The sequence below is a fragment of the Impatiens glandulifera genome, chromosome 1, assembly GCF_907164915.1.
Source record: "Impatiens glandulifera chromosome 1, dImpGla2.1, whole genome shotgun sequence".
NCBI lineage: Eukaryota > Viridiplantae > Streptophyta > Magnoliopsida > Ericales > Balsaminaceae > Impatiens > Impatiens glandulifera.
This window is the reverse complement of record NC_061862.1, coordinates 5,245,208-5,267,741: the sequence shown is the minus strand read 5'-3', so window position 1 is coordinate 5,267,741 and position 22,534 is coordinate 5,245,208. Positions and strand designations below refer to the sequence as shown.

The window sequence follows — 22,534 nt, the reverse complement described above, 5'->3', positions numbered from 1 at the left end:
AGGGACACTTTTGAGCATGCATTCACATACTCAAACCTTGTACTGATTGCTTCATTGTATGTTGCATCATGAAAACAAAATACTCTAGTCTTTATTATGAACATTTTTTAGCATGCATTCACGTATGCCATGTGCTGATTGTTTCATTGTCTGTTGCATCATGAAAGCAAAATACTCTAGTCTTTACTAGGGACATTTTTGATTATGTATTCAAGTAATTCAAGCCTTGTGTTGATCGCTAGGTGTTTACACGTGAATTTGTTCTTTAAGGTTTAGGCTACCCCAATTCCTTCTGGGGATTGTAGTACGAGGTTCCTTCACTGGAGAGACCCCTACTTCAATTTGCTTTGGCAGTTGGAGAGACGGTTGTTTTCTCTATCTCTAGTCATTGTGAATACCATCGTTTGGGTGTTCGCGTGTTGCCTTCTCTATCTCTGGTCGTTGTGAACACCATCACTAGGATGTTCACACGAAAATTTGTTCCTAGGTTTAAGCTTGTAAACATGAAAATTTGAATTACCCTATTTTCAAATAATATTATTATTTTTAATAGTATTAAAATAATATTTTGAATTTTTATATTCAAAATAACTCAAAGAATGAATTAAAACCTAATTAAGGGTTAATTATTGTGATAATTAAATCCTAATTAGGAAAATCATTCAAAATTAAAAAATAATTTAATGATAAATTATTGTATTTATTTTACCCAAATTATACCAAATAAGAGGTTAAAAATATTTAATTGTGATTTAATCATGAATTATGTTTAATTTATGATTTAAACCAATTAAAGAAAATACCCCAAAATTCCAAAAAAATACAAAAAAAATTAAAATATGATCATAATTTTTATTATGATTCTAAAAATATTTTTTTTGTGGTTAAAAAGTAAAAATGGGACTTAAAATTGATTTTTAATAATCTTAAAATATGATAATCTAGTGTAGCCGGATTTTTGTTAAAATTTTGTAGCAGGATCTTGGAACATCAGATGAGCACCCAGACTTCATCCAACAGTCCAGACGCTCCCATGTAGCCCACTACAACGAATCAAACGCGCACCTACCACACCGAATCAACTAATGAGATGGACTAACCCCGTTAGCCGAAATGACGTCGTTTCAAGCGTCTTCTTCGCTGGTACGCAGGGCTAGCCGGACTCACGATCGTCATTGTCGTGTTTCTTCTAGAAGGGATAGCTCATGATACGGTCTTCTTTATCCCTTCAAAATTTGACCACGCCTCCGCCTTATCCTCGCCTACAAGACATCCTTATCCAAAACCTTATCCTGCCCTGAATAACACTACCACGTTTTAGAGATAAGATCGTTGGAGGGTATTTTTGACCTGAAGTATCCCTCCCGACTGACCTTAGAACACTATAAATAGTCTCCAATGTTATATTAAGCAAATCATCAAACAAACACTAAGAATTATAGCCTATAACCATCAGAATCAAAGTTTGAAAATCCGGCCAATTAATGGTTTTTGTCAAATACTTCTTCGGCGACTCTTGCTTAGATCCAGGCTCCTAGATAGCTTTCAACACCTCCCAAAAGTGTTCTCCATGTGTTGTTATGAATCCAGAATGCCTATATATCAATCTGTAATTGAAAATTTTAAAATTTTTCAATTTTTTTTGATCGGGATTGATCTGTTCTTAAGCTTGATTATGTGATTTTATTGTTTAGAATCATTATATATATCATGTATGAACTTTCTGTTGAAAGAGAATCAATCAAATCAACTTAAATCAAGAATTTCGAAAATTTGTGTTTGAAAACTGGATTTTCAAAAATTTCGTGTTCTTGGTTTCAGTCTGGACTTTTTGATCCAATTAGTTTCTATATATATTTGTTGATATGTTAGGATAATTTCCAGGTAACTATAACAACGTTAACATTATTAATTTGATTCAATCTTAAAAAACTGTTTTAATATTTAAATGATGTTTTTGTGTTGGTTGAGTTCAATTATATTCATCATTTCAAAGCTAATAGAATAAAAATGAGGCATTGAAATGGTCTAATTTGAAAAATCCCAAAATTTGACATAGAAATGGTGTTTTGAAATTGATTTTTGTTAAGATCTTAAAAGCATGATTTATATTAGGGCTTTTGTTCTTCATGGTCATATAAACTAACTGTATCTTACAGATCATAATTCAATGATATGAATCAAAAGTTATAGCTTTATGAAATTTTGACCAAAATATAAACACCTAGGGCCTAGGGCTTTTAGCCTAGGACCGGTAATTCTCGGTCCTATTCTTCAACCGCGACCGGGAAAATCTAGTCTCTAACCGAGGACCAAGACCAATTTTCTTCAGCTCCGACCGAGGACTAAGACCGGTGTTCTTAAGGAAGGATCGAGCCCCATGCCTTATTTCATTACATATGCACGACAAGAATCATGCTTGAATAAATGAAATTTGCAAGCTATTTAACACATTGTCTTTAAAAAATGTTTAGTAAAAATCCAATGGACCGACTCTTACACGAGTTGCCCATAGTTGATCTGAATAATGTCTAGTATCTAGAAAATCTTAGAAAAAAATAGATCTCTTATAAGAAAAAATGATTTAAAGAAATTAGTTAGTTATTAACATTTCTATGGGTCTACTGGAAAATGTCGACTTAAAAGACCAAAAGATCATAGATTAGATTTTCACCGGAAACACTTTGATTGGAAGCAAGGCACATGATTGTGGTGTGTCATGCTAGTTCTCTATAATTCATAAAAAAAAAAATAGATCTTTTATATATAAACATATATTTTGAGGGATGATATTAGCTTCCTTGGAATTAAGAAGTATATGAATATCCTGAATATTAGTTGCCTTCTTTGTATGAGAAATGAGGAGATCATTGACCATCTCTTTGGGGACTTCCCATTTGTTTCCTTGTTTTGGGGAAAGGTCTCCTCATCAATGAATCTTCTTAGCTTCCTATAAAAATGGATTGATATTAAGAAATGACAATCATCAAGACAAAGAGCAATGACTTTAGTTCAAATGTCTTTAAATGCTTATTTGTAAACATTGTTTATCATATTTAGATGAAGAGGAACCGCAAACATTTTCAAGAGTTCGAAATGATGTGGAGTTTTTTTGGAATGAAATTATCTTTGATAGAAACTCTCTCATTCAAACGTGGAGGCAAATTCTGACTTGTGAAAAAAATTGGTTGATTTGTCAAAGATGGAGCATTGCATATGAAAAAATCACCATTACTTCTAATTTCAAGCCGTTTTAAGCTTCATTGTTTTTTTCATTCACTTTTGTTCTCATACTGATTGTTTTTTTTTCTATTTTTTCATCTTGTTGGTCAATTATTTTTGGCAAAGACTTGTTCAATCTGAATCATGAACTTTTGTAATCTCTTACCCTTTCTGGGTATTTTTATTTAATAATATTATGTTGTTTATTTAAAAAAAATCTTATTTAAGAAAACATTTTAGTGTTATAAATCAATATATACAATAATTTACTAAAATAGTGTTGGAAGAAGAATGAGAACTTCTAGAAAGAAATCATCTTCAATGTTAACAAAATATATTATATGTTAACAAAATATATTATGTAGAGATTTGATTGTTTCTATTAAATCTATGATGTAGGAAGAGATTGACCAAAAAAATTACAATGTTAACAAAATCTAATAAGAGAATATTAAATGTATGACTTAAATATATTGGTTGTATCAACAAGCACCAGTGGTCTAGTGGTAGAATAGTACCTTGCCACAGTACAAACTTGGGTTCAATTCCCGGCTGGTGCATTTATATGTAAAAATTATGATGAAATTCACTTCTATTGGCTGATTTGGGTCTGCCATACATCATCTTCTTGGATGAAAGTGAAATTTACTGAGTTCTTCCATTTCTTTTGTTAAAAGCACATACTTTTCTAGGACCACCATATCCTTATGTTATAAGTTGTATTGTTATTGCCTTCTTGTTTCTATTGGCTTACTAGGGTCTGCCATACATAATCTATATAAGATGTTAAATGAGGCTAATGAGTTTTCCATTTTTTTGTGTTAAATTGTTATACTTTCCTAGGACCACCATCTACTTATGTTATAAGTTGTATTGTTATTGCCTTCTTTTTTCATTGGCTTACTAGGGTCTGCCATACATATATAAGATGATAAATGAGAGTTTCCATTTTTTTGTGTTAAAAAAACATAGTTTCTAGGACCACCCTCTCCTTGTGTTATAATTTGTGTTGTTATTGCCTTCTGGTTATATTTTTTTTACCTATATATATACATCTTTTATCCAATTTCAAAATAATCAACATAACTCAATATCTAAGCATTTGAACTTGAAAATGTATAAAATAAACTTGATAAGAAGATCATAGTATACTAGAAATCACAAATATTTGTCTCCACTTACATTTATTCATAATCTATTCACGCATTACAGTTTGGTTTAGGTGGAAAATGTGTTTTAAAAAAATAAAATAGACAAACTCAGGTGACTTGGTATTATTCTGCCACAGGGCCACCAATATTTGTTGTACAGAGTAATATATTTAAATCTTATTAGATTTTGTTAAAATGGTAATTTTGTTGTCAAGCTCTTTTATATATTAGATTTAACAGAAAACAATCAAATCTATGCATCATTATGTTTATGTTTTCTTCCCCTAATTGAAGATGATTATTTCAAAAAGTAATAATTCTTTCTTTCATCACTATTTTTGTCAATTAATGTAAACAAACACTTTTTTGGATTGGCTTTGTCATTTACTAATCCAAATTTCCATTCATTTACATGGCTAACACAAAAAATTAACCATCAAAATTCCCATAACAAAATGAGACTAAATAACCGTCTTTCTGTTTTATATTGCTTTGTGTTTGCATCTAAAATTACTACTTTAGTTCCAAATTCCAGTGTGAGTTTTGTAAGATTATTTTTCTAAAAGATGGGGCAAATTTCATTAATCCATTTTCTTTTCGAAATTAGACGAAGAAACGGTAAAATCCATAACAACATACATGTTCAAGTTCTAATATGGTGTGTTATAAATATTCACGACAAAAAAAAAACTCAAAAGAAAAAAAATACTAATACACTCGCATACAAAAATAAAGAATGCACATAAACAAAATACCAATACACTCAAGTCCTAATTCAATGTAGGAACTCAAATTTTCTAAGTACATATTGTTAGGGGTGTTCAACCGGCCGGTTAACCGGTTAAACGGTTCCGGTTAAGACCGGTTTTACCATTTATTTTACAAACTGGTTAACCAGCCGTTAATGGTATCGGTTTTACTGGTTCTAGTTCTACCAGTTTTAGTCGGTTCCGGTCGGTTAACTGGGTTTAACCAGGAATTTTATGAAATGATTTTGTAAAAATTATTGTTTGCACTTTCTTATTATATTATTTTTCATCCTTTCTTGCCTCTATTATAATATATTATATTATTATAATATATTTTACTGATATATTTAGGAATATGTTATAATATATAATTTTATTATAACAATATAATATATTTTAGAGCTATTTTATTAGCTTTTTTATATATTCCTTGAGAAAATTCAAATCCATTATGTCGATTAGTTTTTGACCTACCAAATATAGGCAAATATAAAGAATCTCCTTCTCAATCAATAGAACGAGAAGTGGAATCGGTAAGTTATAATAAATAATGGTTATCTAAATAAATTATTTCAGTTTGTTTTTAATTTATTTTTGTAAAATTTTATATAAATTATAATGTTTTTAAAAAACAATTCTATAAAAATTATAATTTAAAATTTAAAAATAAAAAAGATTTATAGATTATTAAATATTATTTATAATATATCTTTTATTTATAAAATAACTAATATAAATTATAAAATAGAAAAATATATAATTAAATTATTACCGGTTTACCGGTTAAACTGTTAGAAAAATAAGTAAACCGAAAACTGAATCGTTTAACCGGTAAAAAACCGATTGACCGAAACCGTTAGAACCGGTTAACCAATAAACCTTTAAAACGGAACCGGTTAACTATCGGTTCGATTGGGTTACCGGTTTTCTGGTTTTTTTGCACAGTACATATTGTGGCACCGTTCGGGGTATTTCTGTGTGAACAGTTCTAGTAGGATGAGCACCATTTTCGAGAAAATAAAAAATAGTCTATAAATATAATGGAATTATTCTATTACTGCTCACGGATAATAGTTAAATCAATAGCACATCGTCAAAAGAGAATTGTAACCAATTAAACATATTTTAGGAGCAATGCTTGCTTTTATGCGGTGCTAACGATTTAATAACTATCTTTGTAGTTCCAGAATATTTCAGTTTATGCTCGAAGTGTCTATCTAAGCGAATATAGATAAAAAATAGTTCAAGGAATGTATAACTAAATAAATGGACTTATTCATCTTTTGACATAGACTTGCGACATCTGTTATGTCAATGACACTGCTTCGTTTCGTTTTGTCTAGTCACTTTTTTTTTTTTTTTGTCAAAGTTGATTTTCTATTCGAAATATATATTAAAAAAACGGTTTCTTAATTACAATATTGATTTAGGACCCTCAATTCTATTTTCTATAATCATTGATATTGAATCAATTGAGCGTACTTTTAATACCTGTTTCAGAATGATAGGATAATTATGTTCATTACTAAACTTGTTGAAGAGATGAAATAGAACCAAGTTATATCTTTTTTAATAAGAGGTTGAATCGAACTACAAATTGAATCAGTTTCTCGTCAATAAAGGCACAATGCAAATAGTTATGCAGCTTCAACATCTGTTGGTAAACGTGATTTAAAAAAAAATCTATTAGATTGTGTCCTTTGACAAGCATCAATAATAATTCATTTATTTTGTTGATAGTTGATCCACTAAGATATTGAGCAGCGATATAAGATCAAGAGAAAAATAATGTCGCTCAAATTGATTTGTAAAAGAGTAGAGTAAATGTAAATAGAACTACTAACAAAAATTTCATTTTGAGAGTGTCGAAAAAGGTTTTATACATGTCTGTTAGTAGTATGTAAATTTGTTGTGGGAACATAAATGGATAAAAGTTATGAACCTTTTTCTAGTATAAGTAATTATTAATTTAAATTATTCAATTGTAAATATCAATTAAATAAATTGTAGCATTATTCTCTACTAAAAATTGTAGTCATTTTATTTCATTATAGATATTTCCGGTCATGGATAAATGAAACATTACATGACACTGGATATATGAAACAGGATCTAAAAACTTGGAATAGGCATTGGTGGGGTGCGCCAGGCCAAAGCCACGCGCTCAAGCGAAGCATGAAAAACCTCATTAGCAAGCAACACTTGATCTTAGCCAAAAGGCCGAGAAAGATATTCTTATAAACTTAGCTACCAATTATTTTTATAACAGCTTTCTCTGCTTGTTCTTTGTTTTTTTTACCAATGTGGGACTTTTTACATTCTTTCACAGTTATTAATTATTAACCTATTTTGTCATAAAATAAATTAATGAAAATTAGAATAATATTATATATTGAAATTTAACTTATTGTAAAACTAATAATTTTTAACCAATATTCAATTTTTTTTTCAAGTATCTTATATAAGAGATATAATAGAATTAAATTGAGTTATACCTAGGATATGATTAAATTAAGTTATACAATCTATATTTGTAAACACAACTATAATCTTATCCAATCAACTTTTTGAATATTAATATTTTTTCTTTAATTTAGCAGAATTTAAACTTTGAATTTTTCTTATCTAAGAAAATTTAATTCATATTATTTATTAATGTATTATTTGAATTTTTTTTTGTAATAAATAAAAGTATTTCACTCTTTATTAGGCATTGAATTGTAATCCTTCAAAATTATTTTCGTTTAGATTCGTAGATTAATTTTTTACATCATAGTTAATTCTCTTCAAAAACAAATTATTACATCCTAATTGTGTATGCATGACAAAGGACCTTATCTTCTCTTGCCCCCGCTCTCGAGAAGAATCAATCATTTAGTTAGAGGAGCGAATAAAAGAGGGACATAGGTCCTACTAACTAGAAGCCAGAACCTGTCTTTTTATTTTTTTCATTTTAATAGGTTAGTTAGTTTGAGAAAAAAAATCAACAAATGTCATTGTGTGCAAACTACTAAAGTACACAACAAAAAACTACATTGTTTTCCCTTCGGTCGCCGGCGTACGCATCGTAGAGGAGGGTAAAAAAAAAATTGAACCATTTCTCGATTTGTGCGTGTCATCTAGGGCTGCAAATGAGCCGAGTCGAGATCGAACCAGCTTGAGCTCGAGCTCGACTCGATTTAGTTTTTATTAGCTCGACTTGAACTCGAGCTCGAACGAGTTTATAAATTTGAGCTCGAACTTGACTCGACTATTTATCTATAAGCTCGACTCGACTCAAAAAGTTTGAACTAAAATTAAATTTTCAAACTCGAGTTCGAATTCGAGCTCGAGCTCAAACTCAAACGAAAAACTATTTTCAAAATGAAAATATCAATATTTCATAAATATTCAACATTTAAAACATGATGTTTCAAAATAAAATATTAAACAATCATAACTATTCAAAATTTTAAAAATGATAGTCCAAAAATATCAAACCGCCGTTACTAATCAAAATTCCAAAACATAAAATTCTAAAATCAAAGTACAAAACTACATAATTTTTTTTGAACATTCAATATATTAATGTTTTTAAGTCATGTTCTTCAACCATAGTACACATGAACATTCAATATATTAATGTTTTTAAGTCATGTTCTTCAACCATAGCACACACGTACACGTACACCTACCTGCATTCAATAATATAAAATATTTAAGTTTAAAATAATTAATATAAAAATAATGTTAAAACAAATAACTAAAATTTAACTTAATTTAAGAGAACTAGATACCGACAAAAGAAATTCTATCTGTTTTCTATTAAATATTATTATATATATTTGAATTAACAAGAATCTATAACTTATTTATAGCAAGAATCCACTAAATTTTTTATATATTATAATATATTATTAATCTTGTAAATTAATTTTTTCTCTTAATATATTATATATAATATATATATATACAAACATTTTTTTATTTTTTATTATATATAATATATTAATTTTTTTTTATCTATTTCAATATTATATATAATATATTTTTATTATAGATAATATATTAACATTTCTTTTATCTCTTTTAATATTATATATAATATATTAATTATTATATCTCTAATATTGTTTAAGCCTTTTGTCTATTATCAATCCAACCCTATTATAAATTAAAAATCATTATATATAATAGTTTTTTTTATATATTTATCTTGACGCCTTAAAGCCTTAAACTTATTTTGTTCTACGGATGAATATATATAATAGTTTTTTCTATATATGTAAATGAGTTATCTATATAAGCATAAGTTTCTCATAATACAAAAAAAATAAAGTTATCTAAAAGAAGTAGCAATAGTTATAGTAGAAGTGAAAATAGTAGATTTTAATTTACCTGTAAGCTTCTTGTGAATGAATGAAATAAATAGTCACTAGTAGAAAATAGGTTATTATGGAGGGCAGAATCTCTCGAAGAAAGACTGAAAGCCTTCGGTGAAGTAGCTCATTGAGAGCGATAAACGTCGGCGCGTCTCAGTGAAACATATGTCGAAGAAAGAAAAAAGCGCATTTGCAAGGAGAGGAAGTCTTCTGAGATAAAAGCGCCTTTACTAGTGTATATGAGAGATAACATAAAAAACGAATCATTATATTATGAATGAGTGAAAGAAATGGTGTTATGAATGAAGGAAAGAAATGGTGAAGAATGGTAAAGAGGGAAGAAGAAGAAGATGAAAAGAAGAAATGGTGAAGAACATGAAAAGAAAAAAATGGTGAAGAAGGAAGAAGAAGAAATGAACGAAAGAAAGAAGAAAAGGAGATGAAGAGTCACATATGATTGATGCAATAGAAATTAGGGTTTGATTTAGGATAATAGAATATAAAATATAGATTATGGGCTTTCTATTTTCTATATGGGCTTTAAAAAGAGATAGAAACAATATATTGTTTCAATTTTAAGTTTTAATATTAAATAAATAAATAAAATATTATATATTATAAAGCTCAAAAAAGCTCGACAAGCCTTCGATCAAGCCTTATATGAACTCGAGTTCGACTCAAATATTAAACGAGCCGACTCGAGCTCGACTCGAACTTTGACCGAGCGGCTCGCAAGCAGCTCACGAGCGGCTTGACTCATTTCCAGCCCTAGTGTCATCCTTACGTAGGGGCCATGCTAATCTTCTCTGTATCATTCCAATTTTATCGGATGTCCCCGAAGGGACATAAGCTTCTCTCGCTCTCCTTCTTAAAAGACTTCATTCTTGAGTTAGAGGATCAATGTGGGATAAATTTTAAAAAATGAATGGACAGATGCTATTTCTTGTGATCGACTGCTATAATGTTTTTCGAAGAACACATGTTTCTATACAGAGAATGAGGCTCCTTGTAAATATGCCCTCGATTTATAGGGTTTTCTTTTGAGGGAATATTAATTTTATGAGAGAAAAAGAATGGGGAGCTACCCCTTATGTCATGTTGATAAGGTGTCAAAGGGCGGAGCTATAATTTAAAATCTAGTCGGGTTAAGTTATTTTCATAAAACCTACCAGGCTAGAATGATAATAATATGAAGCAAATAAACAAAATATACGTAGTTTACGGTCGCTAGGTCTCTCCATTGACCGAAGAACTCAATAACGACGGTATTTCTCCATATCGTTATTGCCATTCGCATGCAAACTATTTTGCGTTACTCGGGACCCGCCCTTGAAGGTGTCGATGCCTCTATTAATATAAGTAATATTCGTCATAATGACTATAACATAAGTTTATTAAATATCAAATACGAGTCATATACCTTGTTTATAAGCACCCTCACAGTACTAACTTCAATCCAAATTAAAGTGTTTTCAGTGAAAATCAAATATTTAAAATAAAACTCTTTTTATTGGAGTTATACGAATAAATTATTGGGAATAATGATAAATTTAAGACTGTGGTTGGAGCGATTTTTCAAATTTAGGACTCTTCTAATATTTTATCATTTATAGAACTCTCATTTCCTTTTTTAATTATATTTAAAACTTCCATTAACTTCGTTAACTATTTAACATTAATTTGATTTTTTATTTATTTCTTTATTATTATTTAATCTAAATCTTTTATTTCTTTTTTTTCTTCATGAGACTAGCGTCCACGCAAGATTCGACAACCATTGCCAAGGCGACCGACCTTCTTCTTCATTCAGCGTCTTCTTCATCAACTGTTTGCTTCATTGCTTCCCTCATTGACGAGTCTTCTCCTTCATCTGTTTTTCTTACATCTGTATATTTTCTTCTTCGTCCATGTATTTTAGGGTTCATTACTCTGCAAAATGAATGGAATCCCCAAAATGAATTTATTTGTATTTATAGTCCGACCCAAACCAAGTTCATTGATAACAAAATCAACTTTCTCCATTTTCTCATTATTTGTTAATTTCCCAGGAAGGCGGAGCAAGGTATGTTAATGCTTCTAGAACTGTATGATGGGGATAGAGAACATCGCCCTGCGAAACGAATCCGATCTTCCGTTTCATTGATCCGGTGAAAGGGCGTTTGTTGTAGGTAATAGTACCGGAGATTTTTCCGACGAGGTAACGACCGGAAAGTGCAGTGAGGAGTGTTGTTTTGCCGTTGCCGGATGGGCCAAGCATAGCCATGAGTTCGCCTGGTTTGACCATTCCTATGACCCCGTTAAGTACGGTCTTGGTGGATTTCGGTGAAGAAGAGAGGTTAATTGTATAGGCCACATCTTGAAACTGTAGAGAAATTGTAAATTAGTTTTGAAAATATTTGAATTAGAGAAATAGTAAAGTAAAGATTGTACCTTTAGGGTGATTGGGCGAAGGGATGCTTTTAGAATTGGATGATCTAAATTGAGATCGGTTGTTTTTGGTAAAGGGGATATTGGGTTTGCATGGATGAAGTAGGTTCCATTGTCGGTCAGATGGTTGCTGGGTTGGATGGGTGATGATATTGTTGAATGGGATAATTAATGTTAAATAATAATGAAGAAAGAAATAAAAGATTTAGGCTAAATAATAATAAAAAAAGAAATAAATAAAAAATCAAATTAATGTTAAATAGTTAACGACGTTAGTGACAGTTTTAAATATAATTAAACGAGGAAATGAGAGTTCTATAAATGATAAAATATTAGGAGAGTCCTTTTTCGATTAGGTATGGCTTCGACTATTCCCGGAGCCCGCCAATTAGTTAACCATAGACATATTTTAATTAATGGTCGCATAGTAGATATACCGAGTTATCGTTGCAAACCGCGAGATATTATTACGGCGAGGGATGAACAAAAATCCAGAGCTTTGATTCAGAATTCTCTTGATTCATCCCCTCATGAGGAATTACCAAAACATTTGACTCTTTACCCATTCCAATATAAAGGATTAGTTAATCAAATAATACATAAGTTTGTTATTAACATTTATATATAAGTTTGATAAAATAATATACTTAAAGAGTATCAAAATTTTGAAAATATTATTGAATTATCACCATTAGGCTCAATAATGAAAAAAAAAGTGTGTTGTCTCGCATTGTTAGATGAAGTGAAAATAAAGATTCGATATTATTATAAGAGGGGAGTTGGTGATTATAAGAAATTATGAAGCCAAACACTGAACACAATGCAAATTATTCTTTCGCCTTATACTAAAGAATACCGTGTGTTCTTTGCAATACGTGGCATACACCTATTTTTGTTGGGTTCTCTAATCGGAGTCGCCCTACAATTGAGTTTAAACTTTGAATTTTTTTTATCTACGAAAATTTATTTCATTTTATTTATTAATATATTATTTGAATTATACTTAAACTAGTATTTTGTTGCTCTTTGAGACATGTTACAGAAAAAAGTTACAAAATAAATTTAAAATAGATTTAATGCATAATACATTACTTATTTATTTTTAATTGTAGCAAACAGATTATACTAAATCAATGCTTATTCCACTTAATTTGCAATAATAGTTAATAAAAAACACTGAAATAAGTTTATAATAAAGTAAGTTGTGTAACTATTACCTATGCTGACAAGAATCCACATAGCTTTTTCAGCTCAAACTAAAAAAGAATAAAAAATTAGCTAGGATAAAATGTTATTGGATATGCAATTTAAATTGAAATGCATCTCTATTTAATATGAAAGTTATAAACTAGTTGCATTTTGAGACATATATTACAAAATAAATATAAAATAGACTTAATCCATAGTAAATTGCATATTTACTTTTAATTGAAACAAAACGAATGATACAAAGTCCAATGCTTATTCAACTTAAATTGTAATAGTTGTATAAAAATTGCAATAATAGTTAATAAATAGTACTGAAATAAGTTTATGATAAAGTAAGTTGCTTAACTATTACATTACATTTTGATTACCTATAAAGTACATTTTCAAGCTACTTAACACAGTCTCTCAAAATTTTTATTAAAGACCCAATGGGTCGGCTCCTACATGAGTTTCCCATAATTGATCCGAATTATGCCTACTATCTAAAAATCTTAGGAAAAAATAGATCTCTTATAAGAAAGAAAAGATTTAAAGAAATTAGTTAGTTATTAATATTCCTGTCTAGTTAGGACAAATATTTTCGTTGTGACAAACATCACCTCGTCTCTAATTTTCAGCTCAAACTAACAGAGAATTGAAAATTAGCTAGGATAAATTTTATTGGATATGCAATTCAAATTGCAATTCTATTTTATACGAAAGTTGTAAAGTCAATTGCGTTTTGAGACATATGTTACAAAATCAAGTTACAAAATAAATCTAAAATAGACTTAATGCATAATAGATTGCTTATTTATTTTTAATTGAAACAAATGGATTATACAATATCAATGCTTATTTGACTTAAATTGCAATATTAGTTTTATAAAAATTACAATAATAATTAATAAAAAAACACTGAAATAAGTTTATGACATAGTAAGTTGTGTAGTTATTTACACTTTCAATATCTATGCACGACAAACATTCCACATTGTTTGAATAAATGACATTTTCAAGCTACTTAAACCATTTTCTCTAAAAACATTCAATAATGGGAAGAATGTGATTTTGTGTTTCGAGGTGCACAATAATGCCTTCTAGAAAATTTTAATGAAAAAATAGCTCTCTGTTACACAAGAAATGTTTATTTGTTTGTTATTTACATTTCATTATAGTTAGTCCAAATAATTTTTGATTTTTCAGCTCAATCTAAAATAGAGTTTAAAATTGTCATGGTAAAATGACATTGGATGTGCAATTCAAATTTTAATTCTATTTTATATGAAAGTTGTAAGGCCAATTACGATTTTATAGGTTTATTAAAAAAACAAGTTAGAAAATAACTCTAGAATAGACTAGATGCAAAATATATTGTTTATTTATTTTAACTGAATATTTTTTTTATACAAAGTCAATGACTATTCAACTTAAATTGCAATATTATTTTTATAAGAATTGCAATATTGGTTGATAAATAGCACCTTGATTCCGATGTCAGATGTTAAGGGAATCATTCACGAATTTCAGGGCCCTTTTAGAAGGAATATGGGAGGAAGGTGATTTTGTAAACTCTCTTTTCTTATGATTGAAATGAAATGAAATGATTTTGATCTCACGCCATTTTCTTGTTATAAAACAATGATGATGGACGTTCAAATCTTGTTTGGATTTCATCCACTTTTATCTTGAAATATTTTTCAAATCAAAAGATTTTGATAAAAGTTGAAAACGTCTAACGTCCATCGACAATAATAATATTAACGAGCCAAGTACACGGCCGTGTAGGATTCTTCGGATATCTTCTCTTCCTCGTATCGTAGTGATCCATAGGTTCAGGAACTGCGTTGCGGGCTGATTCTGAACTGGATGGAGTACTAAGCGATAATAATAATAATAATATTAACGACAATAAACCATAGTCTGCACATTAGGATTATTAAAAAATAAAACAAAATACAATTAATGCAGTAAAATCCTAGTTCATACCCTAGAAGCATTTTTTTTTTAATAAAACCATAATTCACACACTAGGAACCTTTAAAAAATTGCAATAAAAACCTAGTTTATACACTAGGAGCTTTAAAAAATTATGCAATAGAACTCTAGTTCCCGCACTTGAGGCGTTTAATAAAAAATACTAAAGAAAGAAACGAGATTTTCTCTATCCGAATGAGAATACTCTATTGAGTCTTACGAGTGCTTACAACTTCTAATGTTTCCGAGGGAAGCTTGTGGAAAAGTCAATGCCCAAACTCAAAACCTTACTATCAAATAGGAGCGTTTCATTTCTAAAACAATAAATAAAACGGAAGTTACATACAAGTACTCAATGCTTTAAGAAAAAGAATACGGTTAGTTGAGATATTGAAATCACTATTGTTTGTTTATCTACACTTGTCTTGATTGCCAAAGACAATAATATAAATGAACTTATTCTATCATATAATACCCTGATAATAATATATATATATAATATATATATATATATATATAATATATATATATATATATATATATATATATATATATATATATATAATAACTACTAATAGAAGTTGAGATATTAAAATCACCACTTGTTATTACCGATTATAAGTTAACATCAAACCTAGAGTTTGAAACACATAAAAAGAAAGTGAAATTGAAACTAATGATATACGGTTTAGAGTTAAACTTGATATAAACTTCAGATTTTGAAGTTTGAGCAAACTGAAACACTAGAAAGGAAAAACCCAAAACACTCATTTGTACACGAGATTGCATTCATAATCCATGACCTTTTGTGTTGAAGAAAAAAACACCAATAAATGTTCTCCTTTTAAAACAGTTAAAAGGAATGATAAACAAAATCATGTTTTAGAAATATTTTGATTCAAGATCACCAAACTTTCTTAAGAGAATAAGACATCAATAGCTAGAGGACTAAAAGAGTCTAACTTCATTTCTCAATTGCAAAGAATAAAAAATAAAAACAAATCCTAAATCAATACTAGGGGCATTTTGTTGAACAAAATGACAATAAAAGAAAATTAAAAATCAAAGCCCTAAGTCGAAAACTATTTTGTTGAAAAGAAATCCTAAGCCAATACTAGGGACATTTTTATTAAAATAAAATTAATAATAAAAATTAATAAAATAAACTCTAAGTCACTACTAAGGGACATGTTTATTAAAATAAAATAATGAAAAATCACAAAATAAAAATATTATAAAAAACACCGTAAGTCAAAATTAAGGACATTTTCATTAAAATAAAAATAAATAAAATAAACTCTAAGTCAATTCTATGGGCATGCTTATCAAAATAAAAATAAAAAGACATAAAAAATGAATAAAACCCAAGTCAATACTAGTGATATTTTTATTAAAATAAAAATGACAATAAAACAATTTCTATATAATACTAAGGGTATTTTTGAAAAAAAAAATATAAAATAAAGGATACAATTCTAAAAATATAAAATAAAAATAAATAACTAATAATGACAAAGATGGTTTGAGATTTAACTCTTTTGTGATTAAATAACCATGAGACATATTTCTTTTGGTAATGAACATATAGTGGATACAACGATCGTTTTCTGTACATTAAGAGATTTGATTTGTCAATCCTCAACAAGGTTGCAAAGAAGAATTATCTATTCGCGACCATTCAAATGCAAGACATGTCGAAATGAAAGAACTCAATAACCCCCAAAAGCGTACACTACAATCAGTCCATAAAAAAGCGTGACAATCGATAAACCCTCAAAGTCAACATGAGACCAAAAACATTGCACTGGAAGATAACATTATTTGCACAACCAACTAGATTGACATATGATGCAGCTCTTCTATCTAGGAAAAATGAGACAAAAACAAAAAAGAGTGGTTTTCTTCCAGATACAAAACTACTTGGAATCAAACACATAATAAGACAAATATGCTTGATAGTGTTGTGTAGAAGATCTAAATCATAGTCGAAGTCAAAAGCTAATAAACTTTTAGTTCATGTTAAAGATAATCCTAGTCAAGTTAGAAGCTAAATAAATCCTAACAGAGTAAAATGTAACAATGTTATCTTAATATTACATTAGAAGATAATATCGTTTACACAACAAACCAGATTGACAGATGTATAATCTTCGTATACAGTCCTTTATGGTCGAAAATGATAAAACTAAAGGAGTGGTTGTCTTCTAGTTGTAAGTCACCATAACAAATCGATTCAAGACAAGATGCCTAGATGGTGTGAGATGAGTCATCAACTCGATAAAAAGGAAGTTGGACACCTCTTGATGATGCGGGAAATAAATCAGACACCATTTGATGATGCGTGAAAGAAGTCGAACAACTTTTGGTGACATGAGGAGGAAGTCATGTACCCTTTGGTTACGTGAGAGAGAAGTCAAACGCCTTTTAGTGACGCGAGAAGGAAGTCAGATACACTTTGGTAACACGAGAAAGAAGTCAGACACCTCTTAGAGATGCGAGAATGCAGTCGCACATCTTTGGATAAGCTTAAGTTATTTTGTAGGTAAGACGACATTTGGACGAAAACCTAGTGACTCAATAGTGACATTGGACCAAAGGGGGAAACACATTGGACAGAAGCCAAAAGAAAAAAAACACATTAAACGGAAGCCTAGTCGACTCAATAACAATATTGGATGGAAGCCAAGGAAAAACAACATTGGGCGGAAGCATAGTCGACTTAATAGAGACATTGGATGGAAGATAAGAACAAAAATCATATTGGACGGGAGCCTAGTCGACTCTATATATTTGTAAGCTGAAGATCAAATCTCATTGGAAAGATAAAGACAAACATACATCAATTATCAAATATAAGTTCATTCATATTTGTATTTTCTATAACAAATCAAGTCAACCACAGGGAAAAGGAAATTAACCCACTGTTCAACTTTAATTTGACATGTAGAATAATTCTCACATGTCAAAATTAAAAACAGCAGCAACAACAGTTTTCAGACACAGTCAGAAACAATCATAAGAAACAACATACAGTTTATAATCTTTTCTATTGGGGGATGGAATGTAAGTTAAGATATCACTTTAAGTTTCCCAGCTTCAGCTTCTTCTTGTTCTAGCTGCTGTTGAAGGATAAGGCCATCTTGGGTTGCGGCAGGGTCCAGATCCCAACAACATTCTGGCAGATCATCAGTCCTTTCTCCACCTCTAATTCGCCAACAAGGAACACGATGTGAGAATCTCAACATTTCCTTCTTCAAAACCCAACAAATGGAACCCTTATCTGGGTTCCTCCCATACACAGTCCTATAACCATCTACTTTCACCAGTGGACTCATGCAAACCCCATCTTCTTCATCATAATCCATCATAACTTCCACCATCTCATATTGATGCCTAACTTCAGAGGGGGTCTCCCTGTTCCATTCCGATGACCAGTTCTTGTATATGGCCCATATATCCCCGCCCCTAGGATAAATTCTAAGGCATCCTCCCCGTTTTATTTTTTCTCTGCTCAATACATGAGAAAAGATGTTCCCTTCTTCAACAACATCAATGTTTGATGTTCTAAATTTTCCACAAGATTTCGTAAATCCAGATTCTATCCAATTCACTGACCCGAACTCCGCATCAGTTATGGAGTTCATGTAACTGATTGCAACTTTAAACGGTGAGACTGAAATCACTTGATCAATCAGACAGTACAGACGTGGCATAGCATCTTCTTCATCGTAGATCGCCCATATCTGCTTCGCCTTGAAGCATTGCTCAGCCCGATCATTGTCAAAATTGTGAAAATCAGAGATAGGAACCGTCATGCGCATTGATGCCCTCCTCCTCACCACTGATTGAAGTCCAACTGTGCCAGAAATTGCGGCAGTACTAGGCTTGTTAGACAGAACCACCTCTCCTACAGATTTTCCTGCTGCTGCTGCTTTCTGAGGTAAATTTGCTAGGTTTTTCTTCAGTGCAGCTACTTCAGCATCAGCTTTCCTTATCTCTGGCAACTTCTTTCTTAATTCAGACAATGCCCTATTAATTAATAACTTTTCTGAGTCAAAAATTGACACTGGTGGTCCCATATCTGATAGATTACATGAAGGCGTTTCTACGCCTGTGTCATCAAAACTCTTTCTCCTTGAGGGCTTGCACAGTTTGGAAGGCTCGTGAAGAGATCTCGTGCTTTTATTGCCATTCCCTATAGGGTGTGCCTCAAGAGGGATGGTTATATTTGTATCACCAACCTCCACTGAAGATCCAGAATACGATTTCCTATTAGATTTAGATACAGCGACTCTATTTGTGGTTGGGATATTTGTAATAGTCCCACGTTGATTTGCATAACAGTTTTCAGGAGCAGGAAAATGTTGACAATCAAAAAAAGGATACGAGCCATCTGGAGGTCCTATCCCTTTGTTAATTGCCATGAAAATACCACGACAATTCTTGCAGGATAGTTTTTTGTTCACGTACTTCAGGAGATACTCATACTGAACGTTACAAGTGGTGCATTTTGTCCAAAAGGAATCACCCCTTTCATAGAAAAAAAGACTTAATTAATTGTCATCAACAAAACAAATATTTAGAATAATTTCATTAAAAGAAAGAAATGATTTAGAATAAGGCCCTATATATTTATGGGTTATTTGGATAACCAATGGACAGAACCACTCGGGGTACCCTAGGCCGACCTTGTTTGGGAGGATTGGTAAGAAAATAGATGATAAATGAAAGACAACAAAAAAAGATAGACCAAAATAGGGGTAAAACCCTTTGACCTTCTATCAAAAAAGGCCTTACTGTGATTAACCAAACAAAGAATTATAATAAGACTTAGAATAATTGTCATTATCAAAACAAAGATTTGCTTGGCAAAACTGAGAATGCAAATGCACATACCTAGTATTTCTCCTGATATCGTACGAGGTTCGTTCACTTAGGTTGGACAATGTATTCCATGCTTCCGAGAGAAGGTTAAATGCCCCATCTGCCCCAACAGTTTTGTTACAATAAGGGTTGAGTAGACGATACATCTCTGTAAACTGTCCGATGAGTCTAGCCATAACGGCATATGGTTTTAGACCAAAAATTGCATAAAAATCAGTTTCCCCTTTGAATTTTCTCTCAGATGCAGCATAGACATCAAATGTAGCTTTCATTTCTTTTATACCCTCCAAGCTGGGACAAAGAATCTGAGCTCTCAAAGCATAGGTACATGCTCCATTGTAGTCTTTCTCAACAAATCTTTTTTCAGCCTCCTCTTTAGCCCTACGAGCCTCCTCTTCTTTGGCCATGTGAGCCTCCCATTATGCCCTGCGAGCCTCCTCCCATTCTCCCCTATGAACCACCATAGGAGCCTCATCCCCTTCTGTCATGCGAACCTTCTCCTCTACCGCCATTGGAGCCTCCACTTCCGCCCTGGGAGCCACTTCTTTGTTAATTTCCATAGATCAAACAAGAACCACGAAATTTCTTATACAATACTCAATTCTTGAGCACCCGCCTGCATAATCGAAACAGTACTTTGAAATAAAATGGAACAATCCATTGCACACTGAGGCCACAGCAAATACACAAAAGCAATCTAGTAAACCTAGTTGTATGAAAACTTATTAGATATAAGCATCACAACTTCCCAGATCAAAGTTTCATGAATTTCAATCTAAATGAAATCAATCGCCTATCTGTAGCTGATGAAGCTCGCAATTAATCAACAGTTAAAGAAAAAAGGAACCCTAGCTGGTTCATGAATTGCATTTTGACATGAAATGAGAAACAAATGAAGGAAAAAAGAAGCTGAAACTCACTCCGGTGTAGCAAATTGTGGCGGCGGCGATCGACCAAACTTGAGACAGGGTGGGTGGGCCAGTAGGAACTAGGAAGAAGAGTGACAGACAGACAAACGTGTTTTACGAGGTGGACATCAGAGGATATTTATACGGGGAACTGCGAAAATGACTTCTTTTCTTTTCTTCTAGAACAATCAGATTTTGTGGGTCAGATGCTAACGGCGTCAAGACCACTAAGTCAAATCCGTCATTGGTGTTAATTTTTTTATTAGGCTATAGAAACAATTTGAGACCTTAAAAGCTTACAATCTCTAGATTTATCAATACACAATATATATTTTGGCTAATGTTTCACTTACATAATGCGACGTAACAATATCAATTTGAATATATATTTTGTCGTTAGTGCTATTTTTTATACGTAAATAGTGCTACAATGATAAGTTAAAATTAAAATATTAAAACATCCAATATTTAGATCAAAATGATTAAAACTTATTTTTACATATGTGCTAGAACGATAAATTAATCCTTTTATAATTTTGTCTCACTTTCATAATTAGTTACAATATTCGATAAAACGATTAAATAACAAATGGGATGTGATATTCATCGGTATTTTTTCATAGGTCAATGTTGCTACGATGATAAGTCAAAATGGAGATAATAAAAATAATATCATATTTATAGTCCAGTGCGCTCTAATGATAAATTATATATGACTTTTATCTCACTTTTCATAATTGGTTATAAGGTGACAAAATAATTATGTAACTAGAGTGATTTGATATTTATCGTAATTTTATTTTCAAACATAGATGTGCTCCAGTTATAAATCAATATAAAGGTATTAAAACATTACACTTTATATAAACAAACAAAAGAATGAAGTAATATGAGAGATACAATATTCATGATCAAATTTTAAACATAAATGATGGTAAGTCAAAATGGAAACAACTAAAGTATACATTACTGAGACATAAATGACCTAGCAAAAATCTGTTCCAATTGTAAGTCGAGATGTAGGTATTAAAGCAAAATATATAAATGATCAAAACTTATTTGGCAAATTAATGCGCTCCAAGTACAAAAAAAGAAGTAATAACCTAAAATGTTTAGAGCATTCACGACAAATAAAAAACCATTCTAGAAGAACATGTTAGAGCTTGATTAATTTTTTTTATCAAAGAAAAACCAATTAAAAAAAAGTAGGAGAATTCATAACAAAAAACAACCAATTTAGAAGAACATGTTAAGCTTGAATAAGTTTTCTTAAAATTTCAACTATACAAAGTGATGGTGGAATAGAAAACAAAACATGGTATTATCAAATATAATTTGAAAAAAGATTATTATTTCTTTAGGTGACATGAGTTCAGTTTCACATTAAAAATCATTACAACGCCATAAAAAATGCATAATAAAATTTAGATGAAAATAAAACATCTCCCTTCATATTTGATAAAAAATTTTTAAGTTAGATGTAAAAATATGTTTCCCTTCATAATCGCATTTACAAAATAAGAACATTTATTATGCACAAACCTTTTGAATTCTAAATAAATAATTAATTAATAATCTAGAATGAAACTAGAAAACAAAGAATAAAATATTTAACATTAAACACACAAAATTATAAGGTCTTATTGTTTTTATCCCTCTATCCATCC

At 30.5% G+C, this 22,534-nt stretch overlaps 1 protein-coding gene and 2 non-coding genes across 3 annotated transcripts; 1 reads left to right on the top strand and 2 right to left on the bottom strand.

The window, feature by feature from the left end:
* Positions 1–10,225: 10,225 nt before the first annotated feature.
* Positions 10,226–10,328, bottom strand: LOC124923051. The gene has a single exon (XR_007098083.1). It is a non-coding gene; the product is annotated as a U6 spliceosomal RNA (small nuclear RNA).
* A 2,383-nt stretch (positions 10,329–12,711) lies between these two features.
* Positions 12,712–12,827, top strand: LOC124922933. Its single transcript, XR_007097979.1, has one exon. It is a non-coding gene; the product is annotated as a U5 spliceosomal RNA (small nuclear RNA).
* Positions 12,828–18,143: 5,316 nt separating this feature from the next.
* On the bottom strand, positions 18,144–20,366 carry LOC124931522. The gene is made up of 2 exons (XM_047472042.1): positions 19,972–20,366; positions 18,144–19,605 (listed from the first exon to the last, which is right to left on the bottom strand). Exons 1-2 carry the CDS (start codon positions 20,364–20,366, stop codon positions 18,144–18,146), a joined length of 1,857 nt encoding a protein of 618 aa, XP_047327998.1.
* Between the last annotated feature and the right edge of the window lie 2,168 nt (positions 20,367–22,534).